This window comes from Stegodyphus dumicola, chromosome 4 (genome assembly GCF_044657685.1).
Source record: "Stegodyphus dumicola isolate Sdum_Otavi_A_Nest chromosome 4, ASM4465768v1".
Taxonomy (NCBI): domain Eukaryota; kingdom Metazoa; phylum Arthropoda; class Arachnida; order Araneae; family Eresidae; genus Stegodyphus; species Stegodyphus dumicola.
In genome coordinates, this window is record NC_140771.1 from 31,547,720 (window position 1) to 31,568,608 (window position 20,889).

At 33.1% G+C, this 20,889-nt stretch overlaps 1 protein-coding gene across 12 annotated transcripts in view; it reads right to left on the minus strand.

Moving 5' to 3' along the window:
• The window catches only part of LOC118196381 (SEC14-like protein 2), a 208,552-nt gene that overhangs the window by 47,781 nt on the left and 139,882 nt on the right, over positions 1 to 20,889 (minus strand). For 2 of the 12 annotated variants that reach the window (XM_035367830.2, XM_035367829.2), the window contains exon 1: positions 7,551 to 7,825. The exons of 6 other annotated variants lie outside the window; for them this stretch is intronic. Coding sequence is in view for 4 of the 6 variants with exons in the window: in XM_035367822.2 (XP_035223713.1) it covers positions 15,169 to 15,242 (74 nt within the window). In the remaining 2 variants the exon portion in view is untranslated. Of the gene's footprint in view, positions 1 to 2,552; positions 2,701 to 7,550; positions 7,826 to 15,168; positions 15,305 to 20,889 lie in introns of those variants that run through there. 4 more of the 12 variants (XM_035367822.2, XM_035367823.1, XM_035367824.1 and 1 more) reach the window with 4 other exon arrangements.

Sequence of the window (20,889 nt, forward strand, 5' to 3'; positions counted from 1 at the left end):
TATTCTATTACAGAATCAGGAATAATTAAGGATACATTATTGTTTTCAGGCATACCGGTAAAAAATATAGTTAATGAAGTCATAGTTAAAATTACACAAGTGGCTATTAATTAGCGGTAGTTGAGAATTTTGTATAGTTCCCTATATGGCTTATTTAGTATTTAAACAGTTTAATTATTCTATATAATATGATAATTACATTTTTTCTTTCATTCTGCAATTTCATATGTTTAAATAGCCGGTTATATAGCACTACCAAATTTTAAAATTAAGATATAACAAAAATGGGAAGTCTTATATTGAGTAAATATGATATTATATATATATATTTTAAACTATTATTTATAAATTAGTCTTAGCAGTGCTGTTAAATGAGAATAAAAATTCTAAAGTGAATGACGTTTAATGCATTATTACTCCGCGTACACCTACTTTGCTAATTAATTTAGTGTTTGCAGTCCTCTAATAATCGCTTACATTTGGTCTACTCGGTTAAAGAAAAGCGCATGAGGGTTATTTGTCTGCTCTAAAATTTAGAAACTGTTTCATTTGACGTGATATTATTTTTGAATATTAACGATGACGAATGGCAATTTTATGTTGATTAGAAAAAGGATATTTAGTATTTCAAAAATCCAGCACATTTTCAAAGAAAATGAAAACTGACTGAGAAGCTTGCGAAATAATTCAAAATTATAGTTTGGATTTCGGAATAGAATTACTATGCAATATTTTTCCAAATTCTGATGAAATAGAAAAATAAGCAGAAAAAAATTATTAAGATATAAAAATAATGCAGCAGAAGTAATCAGGAAATAATAGGAAAAGTCTGAAATTCTCGGAATTACTTGATACAAACGGAAAATTGAATGCCAGAGAAAGCTGAGAAAATCCCCTAAAATTCGCAAAAATAACAGCAGAAACTCGCATAGAAAATAAAAATGTTTAATGAAAGTGTTATAAAATGATCTATAAATGAAATAAAATAGAAATCTTAAGCTTTATTTTGAAAAAAAGAAGAAGAAAGAAAGAAACTGTTGTGTTCCTTAAATCCCGTCCAATATGGAATTGACTATTTTAAAAATTACATTATTGCGTTATGGTAGAAAGAATTTTTCTTTTCAATTTAAAATATAAAAACAATCCATAAATACTCTTTTTTTAATTAATTAGGTAAGCTTATGTCTTAAACATAATCTAAACATTAAATTGGATAACTTTCCTAAACAATCAGATGTATTCCCATCCCGAATATAACTTAGAATCCAGGAACACAATGCGAGTATTATAAGCGGAAAATCAACTGAAGCATTTATTCGTACTTCGGCTTGAACTAACAGCAATGAAATATTAATATTCATTTATAAAAACTTATCTTCATTCATAAAAACTTAACTCTCATTTCTTGCGGGCTGATAACGCGATAGCATTTAAATTACTTGCAAACTTAATTTCAAACTAGAGGTAAAAATCCTGGCTTTTATAAAAAGTGCCTTCAAAAGCAATAAGAAGCAAAGTCAAAAACCGAAGCCAACAACAATCAGTACAGCACAGCAGGTAGAATCTGAGAGTTACTGATCTTCTGGTTTAAATTGCCAATACTCTGTCGTTTAAGTAGCTTAGAATCCAATAACACAATGTGAGTATTATAAGCGGAAAATTAGCGAGAATCTAAGTATTAGATTCTCGCTAACTACTTAAACGTATTTGAGTTTCTGGTTAAGCTGATGGAAAGTAGAAACGCGGGAAAGATTTAACATAAAGAACAAACAACACGTTAATTAAAGTAAATCTTACGGAAAATATAATTCCATTTTCGTTTTAGTACAATGCTTACAGTTCGCCCCCCCCAGAAAAGAAACACGTAAGTTCTTCCTATAGTATTAAAATTTAAACATTTCCCTAATTCGGAGAGCTGTCTTAATAGGTCTCCAAATAATCTGAGACTTCCACGACTTATTATACATTTTCTGTTCTAAAAGACAAACTTAATTATTCATTTACTTTAGGAAATAATTGATCAGATAAGTGTGCGACAGTAAAGTGTTTTACAGTAATCATTTTACTAGCTCATTTCAGCTTATTTCTACTGTAGTAAAATTTTATAAACCTAAGAAGTGTATCTCGGAAGTTAGTCTGAGTAACGACTAATGGAGGACTATGGAGCATAATTTAAAAAATATTTTATTGATATTAATTGGCTGGAAAAGAAGAATGTTGTTATAAGAGATAAGAACAACAGATTTAACTTAACTTTGACCAATAGCCAAAGTTAGAGCATGTACTTTCCTGCAGAAAATTGTTTGGCCTGTACCGTTACATGATGGAAAAGATGCAAGGTTTGGAATAGTAGACAGCCTTTCAGCCAATTTCAACTTAGTATATTAAAAGAAACTTTGCAGTAAAGAATCCACAGAAATAGAGCGCAGACGATAGTAATAGATATGTATTACATTAAATGTTTGTTTTTCTTACGTTACAATGTATAAACGTTAAAAACATGTGCACAAATTCTAACATCTATTAAATCATTAATATTTGTAACTGTCTACCTGATATATTTGTTGTTACCCATGGGAATATCGCTCCATCGTCGTTGCGTGAGGTACATTTTCTTTGTATCCTTAACTCAATGTCTAGACACACTGAAAATCAGTACTCCACTCTTTACAAAAGGAAATCCACGACACAACAACCGGCGCTTTCTACGAAAGGAAGCAAAATGATTGTTTACCTCGAAAATTAAACTGCTTTAACCTGCACAAGTTACCACTTTATTCGCTTTCAGACGTTTCTTTCTTATCAAGGCTCAGACAACGGCGAATTAATCTAGACTTGCCTTCAAGCAAGGTAACAAAAGCGAAACGTACCGTTAGAAGTTTGGTTGTCCTTTCACAAGGAAAGCCTTCGCGCTGATTTTAATATTTAAGATTGTGGTTTTTTTAATTAATTGTGTGCAGTTTTAAGTTGTGATTTAATATTCTTTAACTTCCTCCATCTGTTATTGGAAAGTACTAATATGTGCTTTCTTTTAACAGCTTTGTTTACAGAAAAGTTTTGAACATCTAACACGTTTAATTATTTGCTCATCAACCAAAAAATCGTGATGGACAATGCATTTTGATGATTAAATGCTTCCGCATCTCGTGGTCTTGAAGCTGGATTTTTCGAAGGATAATATCAATGCTCGCTTTTTTCTCAAGGACTGGCGTTTGGCGGTAAGTCACGGCAATACCAAATACACGCCTACTGCAGTTTTCCATGCACGGATTTAACTTCCGAATAATTGCATGAATAATATTTTTGAAGTAACAAAACAATTCTTCTTTCACGGTATTGCAACATCTTAAGTAATGGAGCCAGATTTAAAATATTCTCTATTCTCCCCAGAAATTAAATATCTAAAATGTAAAATAAAGTTTGCCTTTCCAACGTTGAATCATTTAAATATCTTTTTTTCTTTTTTTCTTCTGCTTAAAATTTTATGCAAGCTATGTCTGTTAATACACTAAGTTGAAATACTTTGTGAAAAGGCTGTCTTCTGTTCCAGACCTTGCATCTTTTCCACATATAACGGTACAGGCCAAACAATTTTCTGCAGGAAAGTACATGCTCTAACTTTGGCTATTGGTCACCGTTAAGTTAAATCTGTTGTTCTTATCTCTTATAACAGCATTCTATAGTAACTTTTGAAAATTTATGTTAAATATTCACTAGCACTTGAAGACTTTTTAAAAAAATTATTTGCGGAATTTAATGGAGTACAGCGTTTTACCACTGGCTATCATGAAAAATGCTTATACAAAATGAAACTCTACAGTTAGGGTATATCAAATTCTAAAGAGATGAATTTTATTGTCTACCAAAGTAAAAAATCATGATCTTTTCACTATAAGCATTATGTTTACAGTGTTCTCCTGTTCGGTAGAATAGTCAGTGGGGCAAGTTGCTATATTTTTGGGTGCTGGTTTGAATCTTACAGAAGACATAGGTGTCTATCCTTCCTCTTATAAGTGCAATAATTGTTTACCTCTTCACCATGAGTGTCACTTTCAATGATTAGATAGCTAAATGAAAATTGGGTTCGGCTGTTACCTGCAATACTCAATAATAAGTATTCGGCCAGTGAGAGAAAAAATTGTTTTAGCAATTAGTTGCAGATGTAATAATCCAATAAGTGCGACCAAGTTTAAATATTTTTTCATATAAGACAGGGAGTAAAAAATTAAGTAAATACGGCATATAATCTGACATATAATTTAAACTCCAAAAAATATATGCATTTTTTTAACCAAATAAATTTTATATAACTATCTTAAATGACTGGGAGGGGATAAGATTTTATTACTTCAAAAGTGCATATTTTTTACTTAAATTTAGTAAAGCATTAGGCAGTTTCTGAAACCTATGAATATTTTGAAAGATAAAGATAAACGCCTTTCTATATTTACAACAAATATTGAAAGTTTATAGTTGTATCCAAATAAAGAGCATCCGGCCTTTGCTAGTTTATTTTATAGTTTTGGGATACTTTTGCGAAGCATATCTTCGTGAATGCGGCTGATTTCAGCTCACTTTTTTTTTAGTAATTCTAAACTTTGCAGATTACTTATATAGTGAGGCTTTTCACAACATTCCGAATAACTAAAGATTTTCCAACCGCCCAAAGTTTTCAAAAAAGCCATCAGAAAGAGACACTTTCTTCAATATGTTTTCAAAGGTTAGGTTAGGTTAGGTTATTTAATTACGGCAAAGCCTCGAGGGCTATTTGCCTAAGGGAAGGGATGCCTTCGTGGGGGACTTTCTAAGGGAAACTGGCTTATATACACGTTACACATGGGGAAAACCACGAAAACGCCCCTGCAGCCAGCCCTTTCGCGGGATTCGAACCTCGGACCGAACTACCAGTGTTCAGCGACTTTACCGTTCGGACCCAGGTAGGCCAGCTCGTATTTAAGTTAAATCGCTTTAAGAAAGGGCAATAAAACAACACTCTGTCGAAAGCAGTTTTTCGAGGAATCTTACTTTCTAGCAATTTTACATAATTAAGTTCTTTGATCCTTTCTTCCCATAATGCCTCACCTATGCGAAACATAGCGTCAAACTGAACTTTTCCTCCAATCCTCGTAAAAACCTGAAGAGAAAAATTTGCTCGTTAAACTAATTCTGAGATGCGTTTCTAAACAAAGTTGCTTATTGCGTTTCGCGTTCCTAGGTGTGATACGGGTTTAACAAAAGGGAAATAAATCACAAAAATGCATGCAGCCAACTATTTCAGTTTCATTCAGATAAAAAAAAAATGAGTTACTGTGTTTACTTGTCTTATCTACACAGTTATTTTAAACTAAATAATAAACCGCTCGGCCGCTGGTGGGCCAAAATGTTTTCAAAGATGCTCAGTGATCAAGGTGCGCGTATATATACGTATTAAAGCTGTTACGGAAAATTATTATATACGGCTTAGCTGTTTAGACAGTTTTTAATTTCGCTCCCGAAGGAGCAAATCAGATCAACTGTCTCGCGAAAAGCGAAGGACTAACCTACAAACATCGGAAGAATGTCAAATAAGTTAAAAGCAATTAATAAAGCTGAAGCAAAAATCTACTCCATACTACTGCAGTTTTAATTTATAATGCAAACACTAGACTGGATTTCTCATTTCTGCTCTTTCCTATTTTTTTCTTGATTCATTATGCCGAGCACAAATAAAAAGAATCAAATACAATAGCAACGGAAACTCACCGAGAACTTTAGACACAATGAAATCTTATTAAGCGGACAATGAACGAGCAAACAAAAGGCAGTCATAGAATGTCTCTCATGAAAGCGTTTTTTTTTTTTTTTTTTTTTTTTTCCCCTTTTTATCTTATCTTAATCCTGTAAATTCTTTTCAGAAAAGCGGATAATTTACCTATTTCTAGCTTAAAGGGTATTCGAGGGCATAGTTTGAGAGAAAAGAGCAGATTAATGTTGTATTTGAATTAGAAATAAAAAGGAATTTTGGGTCTTTTTCTGCTGCGATATAAATATAAAGTAGTTTCCTTTGTTTGACTATCAGGTAAATTAATTATAAATACGACTGGATTTTGCCTTTTATGCTAATTTTAATCATTAAGTTATGGTTTATTAAAATTGGATACGGGGAAAAACAATAAAAAAAGAAATGGTTATGTAAAAATCTCAGATTACAATCAACACCTCAAAAAAGGGTTTGTTGATAAAAATTTGCAATTGAATTTTAAAATTTAAAAAAAACATACGAATATTTTGCCTTTGTTCATTAAAAAAGTAACTACTGCTGTCAAATCGTAAAACTAAATCTGCATTATTGAATAAAATTTAAAACTCAAATAAAAAGATTTGCTATGCTTAAGGCTTCGACATTTGTTTCTGAATTTCTTTTTTGAACAGAAACTGGTGCAGATAGAAAACATCCTAATATCAAATATATGTATATTAACATTTGAGCAAAATGAAAAGAAATGTACAGAGTGGATAACAAAGGTATACGTTACACTACAATATTTCATGATAACCACACCACTTTATTTTTTTTATTTATTTATTTATTTATTTATTTATTTATTTTGATACAAAAGAAGTAGAATTTGAAATTTTGCAGTCGATATAATATAGGGTACAAAAGACAAAAGTGCGGATAAAATATCCTTGTAACTAACTAATTCATTCTCTTACGTTGACGGTCATTGCAGTCGCGGCGTATACCGTTGCCATGGTAACGCTGTCTCGGAGGCAAAATTCTATTTCAGAATTGCATGTTCCTGAATTTTTCTTAAGGAATGTATCATCTCATAAGGGCAATGAATTCCTGCATATTATTTATCACTATATTATTTATCTCTATATATAGCAGTTTTGAAAAATAATTAAATAATTACTGAAATAGGATAAATGAGTAATAATAACTACACACAATAATACACATAATAAAAAATTACATCACAATTTAAATAATTAAATGAAAAGTAATGAGTTAAAATATTTTTATGAATTTTTGCATTTAGAAAGAAATAATATAAATATGCCTTGTGAGAGGCCAAGTAAACAGTTAAAAAATAACTAATCAATATATCCATAAAATGCTCTGGTTTTAAAAATATTTTCACTCAATGCAGTTAATAATTTTAATATTTCCTTTTGTCTATTAAGGCTTTATTTGATCCTATAATTATATTAAATTTACATTTTGGAATCTTTTAGACACTAAGAAGCCACTCTGAAAACAAAATAACTATCACATAAAATATTGTATTTATTTTGGAAAAAAAAAAAAAAAAAATATTCTGAGTCTTTTCCTATGCCTTGCAGTTTATTTAAATTCCTCTGGTTTGTAACATTCTTATATCCCTATAAGTTAAGAGGGAATAATTTTAATATTCTTTCTGAACAAACTTTAAAGGAACTTGGAATAGCGTAAATCACAAAAGGTTCAAAATTCCTACAATATAATTTAAAAGAAAATGATAGCGTTGAGTTAATTTGACTTTAAAATGAAAAATCGCATCAATTGCCATTGGCTAAGTACTCACCTTGTTGAAAAATACTCAGTCGACTGGTTGCCGAAGGTCTTGGTCGTTATTGTAAGGATGACAAGGTCCAGAAATTACATCCCAGTTTTATAATACGAAAGAGTAAATAAGTAAAGAGCTATGAAACAAAATAGCGATCGGTCCGAGTATTAATTGTAAATCTTTTCCTTTTAGGATGATTATTTTTTGACGTTTTTTTCTTCCTTCGTGCGTCAACGATGCTTATCCAGGTAGCAAACCAGGAGGAAGAAGGCTTCGAATCCACCTGTTTCTTTACCAACCTGCGTTTTGAACTGACCAAAACTTACGCACGATGACGTCAAAGGGGAACCGGTTTAAATGCGCGCATCATTCCGTTGCAAGATTGTAATGGAACATCATTACGTATGTACATAGAAATGAGCGATTGTGACAGGGATCTTTGCCCAAAATGTCACTAATATTTTTAGAAAGAGAGAAATTTTTTTAGGGGGGAGCGACGTTTACCTGAAAAATTTTTGTCTCTTAGTGTAAGACGTCTCAAAGACGTCAGTTGTATATTGCGTGTTACAGACAGCAGGTTTATGATCCTGAATTCTCTGTTTCAGAGAGAAATAATGTCAGTAATAACAGTGTTGAGTTAATGAAAAAAAAAAAAAAGGGGGGGGGGGATTGAAGATATTCTTCTCTCAGTGAAAGTTCGCTTTAGGCCACTTCTTTTTATGAAGACCCTGTATGGTTGTAAGATATGCAGAAGAACAACTAATCTCAGAATCCCACGAAACTTGGAAAAACTCGAAACTTCGTCCATCTTGTCATCATTTAAATCTCACGAATATGAACCTGAATACTCGCTAAACATTTCAATTCAAAATTATGGAAAGATTAGTTTTATTACTGTTCAATAGAGGATTGTACTAAAAAAAAGTAATTGTTCCAATTTCAGTGATCCTGGTTTGCTAAATAACCTCTGACAACCTAATTTTCTGGAGACTCTCTGACAGTTCCATACACCGAATTTTCTGGAGAAAGTTTAGAGGATTTTATTTAATCTGTATGTTAAACTTTGAAATAATCCCACCCCTCTCGTCTAAACTTGCTTTGATTTAAAAAGTTTCAAGAAAAATCTTAAAATTCCGAACTGTTAGTCAAGTATTTTTTTGTGAAATTAAATTAATAAAATGAAACTTAAGGTTCAAAACTTTTTATTATGTACTTAATGCACAACATTTCATTTATACCTTATTAATAAATATAACTATGTTTCTAAAATTATGTTCTTTGGTTTGTTTCTTATTAAAAACAAATTTTGAATTTTGCTCTATTATCAGTTATTATTATTATTTTCCACTTCAATTATTTCTATGTGAGGGATCCGAGAACTCTTTAGAATTCGAATTACTGAAAGTTACAGGTTCAACATTTAATATAAAATACATGGACTCGATTTCTAGATTCTTCCAAAGCCATTCTAGGATGAGTTCATTTGACGGCTAATATATAATGATATATATATATATGTGTATATGTGCCTCCCAAGCGGTTAGTGACTTTGATTGCCATACCGAAAGGCCCGGGTTCGAATACCGGAGAAGGCGGGAATGTTTGTAAGTGTATAGTGTCTGTGCGGGGCACTCAAATATATGGTGAGATGAAAGTCCTCTCGAGAGGTTGATAGTAGAGGAAGATGGTTGGGAGACCCTCGGACCCCTCCTCCTGAGGTGTTCTTCAAAATTGGGGGGGGGGGCGCAGCCAAGTCGTATTGTCACCTGTATGGTGACTAAGGCTCTTGCCAGTATCAGGCTCAATCTTGCCCACTTGCCATGGTGAATTTTGTGGGCTTGCTCTGATATCAAACAAGGGATAGTAGTCACAATAACATATATGTGTATATGCCAAGAAAGAGAGAGAGAGAGAAATCAGACATATACATATATACCAAAAACATGGCTATCCCGTTACATTATCTCACGGCACTACCCCCTTGAAGAGATATTATGAAATATCGTTTTGTCTCTTGTAATCCTTTAATTTACCTCCAACGTTTGGTTTTTCCAACTTTTATATTTTAATTTAATGTGCCATTTTTATTTTTTTACATTGAAGTACAAATTTCTAGCTGTTCTGAAAATAAAAAAAAATGTACAGAGAGATTGGTAATCTTAGAAAGTGTTACCCACTGGTAGGAGGTACAGTTATGATACGATTTCTCTAAAAATGTGATTTTATCACAGACAGGTGTTGGTGGGCTTCAGCTACAATATAATACTAATCGTAATAATAAAAGTTGGTATCGGAACAAATGTCAGAAAATATCCATAGGATATTTTTCGTGAATTAATGATGCATGACATAAGCTTACGATACACAGTCAAGTAAAGTACAAAGGGTTAATATTCTATCTGACGATAATTTTATAGATATAGCTATAAAAAAGAGCACGATTATCATAACTTCTAGCAGTAGTACACGAATCTATCTAAAAAGGAAGCGTAATTGTGAAATTCATAACTAAATATACTTATTTAAAAAAAGCATCCTTATTTTAATCGCATGAATTACGATAAAAAAAACATTTATTGGAGATAAACTTCATTAACGTTTTCCTATTAACAGCAACAGCGTTTTCCTCCTGTTATTGGTCCATCTAGGTACATAGCACCATTGTTTGTCTGTTTGGTATTCACGTGTGGCGTGGAACAAGGAAAACCATCAATTCAAATGCAAGCGAATAAAGCTGTCAAATGCCTGGAAGGTCTAAATCTCTCTTGTTGCCCTACGTTAGGCGCTTTGTGTTTTAATTTGCTCTTAGATTCTGCTCGAAACGTCAGCGCAACCTTTCCTGCATTAAATAGATCGAGTATGAAAAAGGGTTCAAGGTCTCTTTTTCCCAAAGCACTTGCAGCAGAAAAACTCGATGATCTGAAATACTATTTTTCGTGTGCTTTGTCATATTCAAATAATCTAATCTTACTCGAGGCAAGCTGGTCCAGATTTGCCTCAGACAATCGGGATCGGTTCATAGAGTGGCCGCTTATTAAAGGTGCCGACACATTTTGCAAGTTAGCAGCTGTTCGAATAGACAAAATTCTTCTTGAAAGCTCCCTCCCCATTGGAGACTAGTTTTTAAACTTGGAAATAATAATAAAAATAACAATAATAAAGATGTGAACACCTTCATGCCGGAGCACTGCTGTGCAAGTATAGTTTTAGTTTGTTACTTTAATTAGCAAAACGAATAAAAATGCCGCTTGCATAATTGTGCTCTGGTATAAAATTGCTCACACCATTAAGAAAGTTGCATTTTTCAAATTATTTTCCCTGCTCGGTATGGTAACAAGTCGGCTGCTAAACCGTTGGGTTCGAATTCTGGAGAAAGAGGTGATTGTTTGTAGTTGGTTCTTCTCCATCCACGTGGTTGTAATATCAGTTTACCTTTGAGGTGCATCCTGGGCAGCGTTCTCGATGATAAGATGGCTAAGTGACACATGGTTCAGCTATTCCAGACCATTGACAATAATATTTAATTACACGGTAGTTCGAAACTAGTATAAATCACTATTTTGTAGTAAGTCGATTGATGTCTGCGTGGCTCATGATTGATTCGGAAAGTTTAAAATTCCTAGATCTTTCTCTTCTACTTCTCAGATGCCAAGTGTACAACATCACTGAGTACTGGTAGTTCGATTTGAATTCATGTCCCGGCGACCGGGCTGGCCGCATGTGAGTTTTCGTGAATTCCGTTTGTGTAACGTGCAAGCGAGTCAGTTTCTCTTAGAAAGTACTACAAAAAAGCACCACCCCTTAAAATAGATACAACTAGTGCGCTGTGCTTTGCCATAGTCTAATAAATCCAAATCCTAGATCCTGAGGCTTCGAGATTTTGTAATTTTAAACTAAAGGTGAACGAGTGCTAACTATTCTCAAATCAGAATCCTAAAATGTTCTGGAATCTTTCGAATCCTTCATATACGAATAATAATAAGGGGAAAAGTAAAAGAAAAAATAATACTTAACATTAAAAGCTTTTAATTAAAACAAAACTCTAAATATAAACAAGCCTCTAATAAATAATATTGTTGTGACTTATCTCACTTGTCTGACAATAACATTAGAACAAGTCCGCGAAGGGGTACGGGTCTGAGGGTTTCTTAACCCTCTTCCCCCACCAGCAATCTCTCGAGGGGTCTTTCAGCTCGCCGGATATTTAGAGTGCCCCCATGACGCACAGACACTATACATTTACAAATATCCATGCTTCCTCCGGGATTCGAGCCTAGGCCCTTCGGCATGGCAGTCAGCGTCATTAAACACTATTCCGCTTGGGCGGCATTAAAGAATATAGTTTCTAAAAACATAACCGTATTTTTAAAAAAATAGGTACACTAAATTTAATAAAGGAAATAAAGATCTTGAATACTGTGGTTCTCCCCCCCTTTTTTTTTCAATATAATTTGACCAAAAAAATTCTGGGTTTGTTCAGTTATTTTTCCTTAAATAATGAGTGCACCAGCCGCCGGGAATTTTGCAATATCGAATCTTTTTGAAAAACAAATTTATAGAATTCAGTTGTCTGAATATCCTATCTCTAATTCAGTCGCTAGTTCTAGCATATTAGACTTAATTTTTCATCCCCAATATATTCCTACATTCATGTGTATCACGTGCAGAATTTCTCTTTGTGGGCTCAGATTTTACGTTAGGGCTCTCGAAACTGATCATTACACGAGTGATAAATGAATAGATTCATGATGGATCTTCATTTGCCAGTCTCTTATCATTTCTGAGTTTATTAACTGTATATATGATTTTTCGGCACGAATATGTTTAATTTTAGTTGCCATTTTTTTACACTTCTATGGAACTCAAGTTTGTGAATTCAAATTTACGGGTTGCAGTTCAAATTCACGGGAGAAAATAGAATTGTTGTGTTATCTGAGAAATGCTGGAACTTTGACTTAGAAAGAACAGAGGGAGGAAAATATTTTTTATGGTTTTTTTTACCTCAACTCGTAAACAAGTAATTTAGAAACCAAATATACTTGTCCCAAATATTATCTGAAAGAATTGGCTGAAGAAGATAAAAGTACTTTCAAATTGCTTTCACAAAATGTAAGTCGATAAAAAAAAGGTTTTATGATAGGAATAATATTTCAGTATGTCATCTAGATTTTGATAACAAGCATTGTGTTACTGTGTTTTTAAGAACTATTTCAAAACGCATCTATGCGAGGCGACGAAGCAAAACTGTCGTAATGTTAACTTCCGTTCATTGTCTTTGTTGGCAAAGTCATTGGGTTTATCTTTTTATGCAAAAATCGGTTTTCTTTATAATCAACGAGAAACAAAAGAACTGAGTGAAAACATTGTCCTATGGAAGTATTACACACAATCTCGTTTTTTAATGAAATCTGCATCTGAACAAAGAATTGTATGCGCCACTGCTATGCAAGATGAATCATAATTATATAGAGAATCATCTACCTTTATTAGTATTTTCACAACGTAGATCAGCGTTGTTACGAGCAACGTTTTGGTGTTTCTGGCGTTTATAATATGTGAAGTGCATTTGAAATGCGGGGTAGGATTCCAGTTAGAAATGTTGGATTTATTATTTCAGCTCGTAAAGATTTAATCTATTCGCATAAAATAGAATTTGAGCGTTATTATTATGATTCAATAATTCTTATGAGCCTATTTAGTTTCAGAGAATAATTTACTTCGAAAGAATCATTTGTTGGTCACTTGTTGGCTTCTTATCACAGTTGTAGAAGATGAAGCAATACATGTGTTATGCTCGTGTCTGCTTCTTTATTTATCAAGTATTGCTTTGTGTTGTTTTAGATTTAGCCTTCTTTGATAAGGTTTAATAAATTTAGTTTGGAAGCTTGGGAAAAATTTTAAAAATTGCCCTATATAAATATTACTGCTCTTCTGTAAAATTTCGTGTTACGCAATTCGGCTTGCGAAAGTTTGTCAGGAATGATCTCATTTCGTGAAGCTGAAAGAGTTAACACAAACTACCTGAAAACAGGAAAATTAATTTTTATTCAATGTGACATCACATCTCCTTGTAGTAAGATGTTGTCATTTTAAACCACAGTGGAAGTTTAGTATTCTGTTCTACCGTTGTGGAGAATCTTATCAGCTGCAACCAAAAAAAAAAAAAAAAAAAAAAAAAAAACTGAAAGGTTTCAGATTTTAAATTACGTCCAAAGGAGCGTTTTTTTAACGTTTTGTGTGTTTCCTTTATTTATTAAATATCATGTTCTTTGCACTTAAACCATAAAATTCAGTTTAATAGCAATATCGCAAAATAATTTTAAAAAGAGCATAGCTTTAAAATTTCCGATACGCAGTTCCGCGCGCTGGAGATAAAAAGGTATGCCGAAGAGAAGTTTGAATGAATTGAATGTAGTGTTTCATGTTCCTATGCTATTACTTACCGTTCCTTGAATTTCTGTAATGTTTCAATGCAATTCTTATATAGATACCCCATGATTTAACTTTTACCTATGTTGTAGTAAAAACAAAATTTTATTGCTAAAAAATATTGTTTTCTACGCTTTAGTGGATATGAAAGCTTGCAATTTCAAATTTTTTATATATTTTTATTTTATACTTTTTAGTATGAAGAGTATAGAAAAGTAAGAAAAGAAAAATCGCTGCCTTTGAATGTAGGAAAATTTTTTTCGATAGACAGCGTAGTAACTGAATATGGGAAGTCATGTTTCTTTTAATATCTTCTGATCTATCCTATGGCGTAAGACTGCATAAAGATCATTTACATTTTTATTTGATTAGTTATAATCATTGGGCTCATGATTAAATCTTTTAGTTACATAATTCAACCTTTATTAACCTTTTTACGATAGCGAACCAAAATTGTTCGATTTCTGAAAGATCGCCCAAATTCAGTAAATTACGTTTAGTATTCAGACAAAAAATTTATTTGGATGGTTAACTTCCATTCTGTTCGTTGGTTTAAAAATTAATAAGATGGAATGACTATTAGTTTTAGCAAGGGTGCGATAAAAAAACAGTCGTAAAAATTCGCTGCAACATTAAACTTTAAAAAATATAAAAATATTCAAATTTAAAAATATTTGCTGTGGAATATAGTATTCCAATATATTCTATTATAGTATTCCAACCCTTCCCCCTTTTTTTTAAACTATTATTTCCAGCAGCTGGCACTAGCCATTAGAGGGGTTGGCCGCTACTATGACCGGAGCCGGTGGTTACTTTATTATGGAACATCCAATAGGTGAACCACCGTTGCCTATGATCGAACAGACAATTTACATCTATGCCTTCTCCGAAATTCGAAGCCAGGCCTTTCAGTACGACAGTCAGAGTCAGTAACCGCTTTTCCGTGTGGGCGGCATTACAGACAAATTAAACATTTGTGGAAAAAGTTTCAAGAAAACTAGTTGAATAAATGACAGTGAAAAATTTGTTTCAAGGTTTGATCCAAGATAACAAGTTAGCTAACTAATTAATATACAAAGAGAGATAGATAAAATCATGTAAAAACCGTTTGTTTTCCTAACAAACACACCTAAAGGCTTCTAAAATCAATAATTCTACATCGCCATAAGCTAAATGCTCTTAAAAACGAGTGACTTGCTTCACTTACCCTCTGAAGAAGTACTTCATCATCGGTATATAATTAGACCTTTCCAAATACAACGAATGCCTAATAGACGTCATGAAGGATGAGGCACAATTATCATACGAGTGTGTTACCTTGAATGCTTACCATAAAATTTTTTGACAGATATGTAGTTCGAAAAAACGAAAACTATCTTTTCGGAGAAAAGGCGATTAGATTATAACGGCGCATAGGTCAAGTTCAGCTCCACATGCGGTGGAGAGCGACACGCTGAGCCATTGAAACGAATGCTTAACCTGTGGGACGCAAGACCTTGAACTTGAAAACATGACGTTCGGCTGGGAAGGTGAACTACCGCGGGAGAGGATATCTGTCATTGTCTCCTGACAGAATCCATAAAACAAATACATGGATTTTTTTTTTCTTTGCATGTTTTTCACTTGAATATCTGTTTTCAAAATTCAGTCAATAAACATTGAATGTGCAACTGTCACGGGCATACAGTCTTTAGGCATGCAACTCATAAGCTAACGCAACATTCTGCTGGATTTAGTTTAACTGAATCATAATAAAACAATGACTTAATACTATTTATAGTAAGACTTAATACTATTTGTAGTAAATACATGCGAATATTCATGTGACGAAAAACGGTACACATTTATACTCTAAAAAAGGGCATAGAAAATTTTCCTTCCGGCTTATTGTAGCAACATAGATTTTGAAAAGCATTACACCGTTAGGCTGAGCATAGCTCCATGAGCGTTAAATGAAGGTATTAAAAAAGGAGAATATTATTTTTTTAACTCTCTTACTACAGTAGAAGTCCGTTCTTACGTCGTTATTGCGCCAAAGCTTGTTTTAAATAACACTTTACTCTTTCCCCGGTAGCCCACGGCAACTTTTCGTTTTCCCCATATCTAATGCAAAAACAAGCCAGTTCTCCTTATATATTCCTCTACGAAGGCCTTCTGGCATATTGAAAGGTTGTGTTGATATATAAGCATGACCTAAAGGTCCGAGAGTTTGAGGCATATATTTTGATAAATTTATTTTGTTCACAGGACTGCTCTGGAAAAGGACCTCAGATATTATAACAGCGGGGAACCCATGATCCTGTTAAGACGGCTTTGACAGAAGCTTTCGTGTGCTGCGCCTTAATCTGTTAAGCAATCAACAATCAAGAAACTAGAAGGGATAATTATTTTGTACCTACTAGTTTTGCCTCTACAGTTTGAAGAAGACTACTGAACATGCATGTGGTACATGCTTAAGGCAGATAGTTCTTACGTGTGTTTTCCACAATTAGATACTTGGCTTAATTTTGTCTGCAATATCTAGGACATTCATCATTCAAAAATAGATCTAACGTATTCATAAGTATTATAATAATGGAACTGTGCGCTGTTGAGTACCAGTTTGAAGGGCATGGAGATAACCGTTGTTGCAAAATATTTGAAGATAAAGTTTTATCTCGCTCCTGTATTGCAGCTCTAATCGTAAAATAACTACTTCTAAGAGCAATCTTGGATGTTGAAACTGTCGGAATCTTTAACTTTTTAAAGACAGATAGCCAACCCTTGAGTGCTTCTCCATAATCAGTGAACCCAAGTCATTAACCTGATTGAAGTTAAAATACTAGTTCTTTTAGAAATAAGAAGTATGTCAAAATCGCGATCTTCGTACCTAGCTGGACCATAACAGGAATTACAGCACCTGGAAAAGAAGTCTGAAGCAATTTTAATACGATGCACAGCACATTTTTATATTGAATCTTTATTCATATTGTCTTCCAAAGTGACTCATTCTTACTTATGTGTAATTAATGATAATGCGAAGTAATTTGGTTACATAGTTTGTCACAATCGCAAAAAATCTGAATTAGAAGTTGGACATGTATCGTCAATGAAGGGGATTATTTAACTACAGCAAGTCTTTCTAGAGCTCTCTACCTCTGAAAAGAGATGTATTTGTAGGAAATTAGCTTAAGGAAACTGAAATTTGTTTACTGTAGATGCAAGGAAAACTCAATCATCTGTTCAACTGGGGGGAAACAGAGCCCAGGCGAATTACGAGTAACATTAATTTATAATAGAATGATACGACAGCAGTTTTCCCCCTATCCCGTGAAGGAAACTGAAATAATTCAAATTCAATCAAAATGGTAATGGTAAAATAGCATTGCTATTTTGATTGAATTTGGATTATTTTGGTCAAGACATTACCATTTTGATTGAATTTGAATTATTTGAGCTCTAAGAAAGACTGTCTAAGAAAACTCCCTTGCAGCCAGCCTATTCCCTGGAATTAGAACTGGATCGATCTACCATCTATGTTCAGCGATATTACTGCTGGAGATATGTCAGTAATATATGATTTTGTATTTTGTACTTCGAAGTTTTTAGGATTAGTTCTTAACAAATAGTAAGTTTAAAATTGTTTCACATGTTAGACTAGTGTCTGAATAGAAAGATCAAACGCAGCTTTTAATTTTAATGATATTTTATATCTTTTAATTTTTAATACAATTTAAAATTTTTCTTTTTATGAGTAAAAATATAATCTGAAATTTTCAGATACATATTACTTTTAACAACTGAGGGAAAAAAGTTCCTATTAACTTATTTTTTCCCGCAGAACTGAAATAAAAATTTGACTCTCATAGGTTTTTGCTAAAATGTACCATGAAATCACAGTAGTCACAGTTCGAAAAATTACCATATTTAACTCATTTCTTAAGCTGGAATAACCAGCCATCCGTCATCAACCGCTCAAGAATAACGCAACACTTTTTGTTTTAAATTAAAAGTTTCAAAATGATTTTAAAATCATGGGTTAGGTTAATTGAACATTGAAAACCACAAGCAAGTTATCGGTGTATGCTGAAGAATGCCTTCGTGGAGGACTTTGTAAAAAACAATGTTTCGTATCTCAGTTACGCTTGAGAAAGACCAACTATGCAGTTAGGCCGTTCCTATTCAAGGGTCTTAATCCCTCGACTACTGAAGCGGTGATCTCAAAATGAAATTATCTATTATACTTCGTTTCAGAGTTTTCCTTGTGATCTTTAAACTGGCTAGGCTTCTTAAACGATGATAAGAATTGGCTTACTTTGTACAGCGATGTTTAAGTTTGTTTTATTGTAATAGAAACAAAAACATTGGGATGTATGAAATCAAAATCATTGTGCTAAGATAGCGAAGTGCTACTGACCTCCAATGGATTGAAGATATTTTCAATTCCAGCACGATAACTACACGTGTAACAAAAGCACTTCATAAATCAATTCAGAGATGAGCTTATCAATACTGTCTCGTATTCCATAATACTCTTAAGCAGTTTATTCCCCCTGACTGTTAAGATATCACAAGAAACTTGCCAAACAGTTAAACACTCAAAAGCCATGGAGCAATGTACGATTTAAGTTCGATATATATGTAAGGTTTACACATATCAAGATTTATATGCATCATGCAAGCACTATCTCGTAGAAGTTAACTTTCAAGTTTCCCGAAAATAACATCAAAAATTTTAAAGACATAAAATTTAAATTTTAAAACTTGATTTAAAAAAAAGATACATGTTTTATTTAATCTCTTTGCATAAAATGATTTTTTCCAAAGTAAAATATTGAGTTTTAAAATTAATAGCTTTTCATTTAAGCTGAGAAAAGAATTTCACAAAAGTCTTCATAATAACTGAAAGAAAAATCTTCTGTAACAAATATAATATGTAAGTTTATGACGTTATTTTACATCGAAATAACAGGCGATATCTTAAAATTCGTTCCAATAAATTCTTCAATAAAGATTTCTCAGAATTTATTTCTATGCCTTCTCTCATCACTACTTACCTGAATGCTTAAATAAAGAGAAAGGGGGAGGAGAAAGTAAAAAAAAAAATATATATATATATATTAGAAAAAGAGAGCAGTTTGAAAAAGTGAGTGTAGCCTTGAACCACAGCCAACTATAGTTTTCCGTGCGAGACTACAGTTGATCACAAAAAAGTAATCGATTCACCTTTGTTTAACCGTTATTTAATAGTACTATTTATTTATTATTTAGTTTTGTTTAAAATTTTATAGTCTCAAAATGTACATTGCGGGAAAAAAAAAGGGGAGAGTTCTATATCTCCCGCTCTACTGGGCCGATTGACGAAATTGCATTTTTCATGCCTCGATAGCGCGACTTAAGATATATATTAGATGTACATATAGCATTCTTCTAATATAGGTATTTTGACACAAAATCGGACTTTTTCTGAAATGGCATGCCATTTTTTTTTCCATATTTCGATTCTAAGACTCAAATTATGCCTAAATATTAAATTTTGTAAAATTTGGTGCTAAATTTACGGAAAAATTCAAAAATTTATCTTGTTTTTTCAGTTTGCATTTTTTTTCAGTTGCACCAAGAATAACTTCTTGGCGAACTTCTTAATTTACAGCAACCCGTTTTTCTTTCCTTTTTTTCATTGCACAAGAGCGGAGAAAAAAGTCATAGTTCATGTTTTCAAATAATTTTAACGAACTGGGTAAACTACATTTGGAATTGTTATCGCTTGTAACAAATAGCCCAAATTTCAAAACGCGCCAATATGTAAATTCATATATGTCTTAGAAAATTTTGAATGAAAAACTCTGATATTTTGCAGGTGTACCTAGAAATACAGCTATTTTATTAATTATTTTATTTATTAATTATTTTAAGATGATGTTAAAAATTTTATTAGATATAATATTAATTTTTTTCGAAAAATTTATAAAATATTTTTAAAAATCCAAATTTAAGAACTATATCACAAGAAATGTGCTAATTATATTTGGATTAAGCCTAAATTTCGAATTCTGGAAGAAAGTATCAAGTAAGTTTAATAAAAAAAAGGAGATATTAATAAATATACATTCTTAGATTCTTAATATATAGCATGTAACATACGATACACCAGTTCAAATACAAAATGATATTTGTCTTAACGTAGTAGCTGAACTTTGTACACTGTTAAGACAAAAAAAAAAAAAAAAAAAAAAAAAAAACGCACCGAGAAGATATAAAGCAAATTGGACACAAATTGATATGCATACAGGTTTCGACGGAAAATGCAAAATTTTACATTTTGGCTGCCAATGAATAAACGGTTGTCGCTACAGCGCATCTGATCTGCGCAACTGGCAGGATATTTAAGAGGAGAAATTACGAGGTCATAAATTCTTCGAGAATTTCATTCCGTGTGCTATGGTAGACAGTAACTATGCCTCGCATACAGGTGCGCGAACGATATGCGCAGATGTCAGAATTTAGGAGAGGTCGGCAGGAGCGATGCCACTATTAGACGATGTAGGCAGGATGGGTGAACCATGGCCGCACACAGGGTCAAGAAGGAAGCGGTAGGCCTAGAGAAACGACAGAACGTGAAGAACGAGCAATTGTCAGAGCGGCACTCACAGCCACAGATGCGTCATTATCATCGATTGTACGGGCAACTAGTGCTTGAGTGACCACGAGGACCATTCATAGACAGCTCACAGAAATGGGGCTGAGGTCACGGCGCCCCTTGCGCCGACTACCATTGACCTCTGTACAACGTCAAGCTCGTTTGCAATGGTGTCGGGCTCATTCACACTGTAATGTCACTGACTGGAGTAGAATAGTCTTCAGTGATGAGTCCCGCTTTGAACTTGAGCCCCAATGACCGGCGAAGGCGAGTCTGGAGACGTCCCGCTACCAACCTGACTGTCTTCAG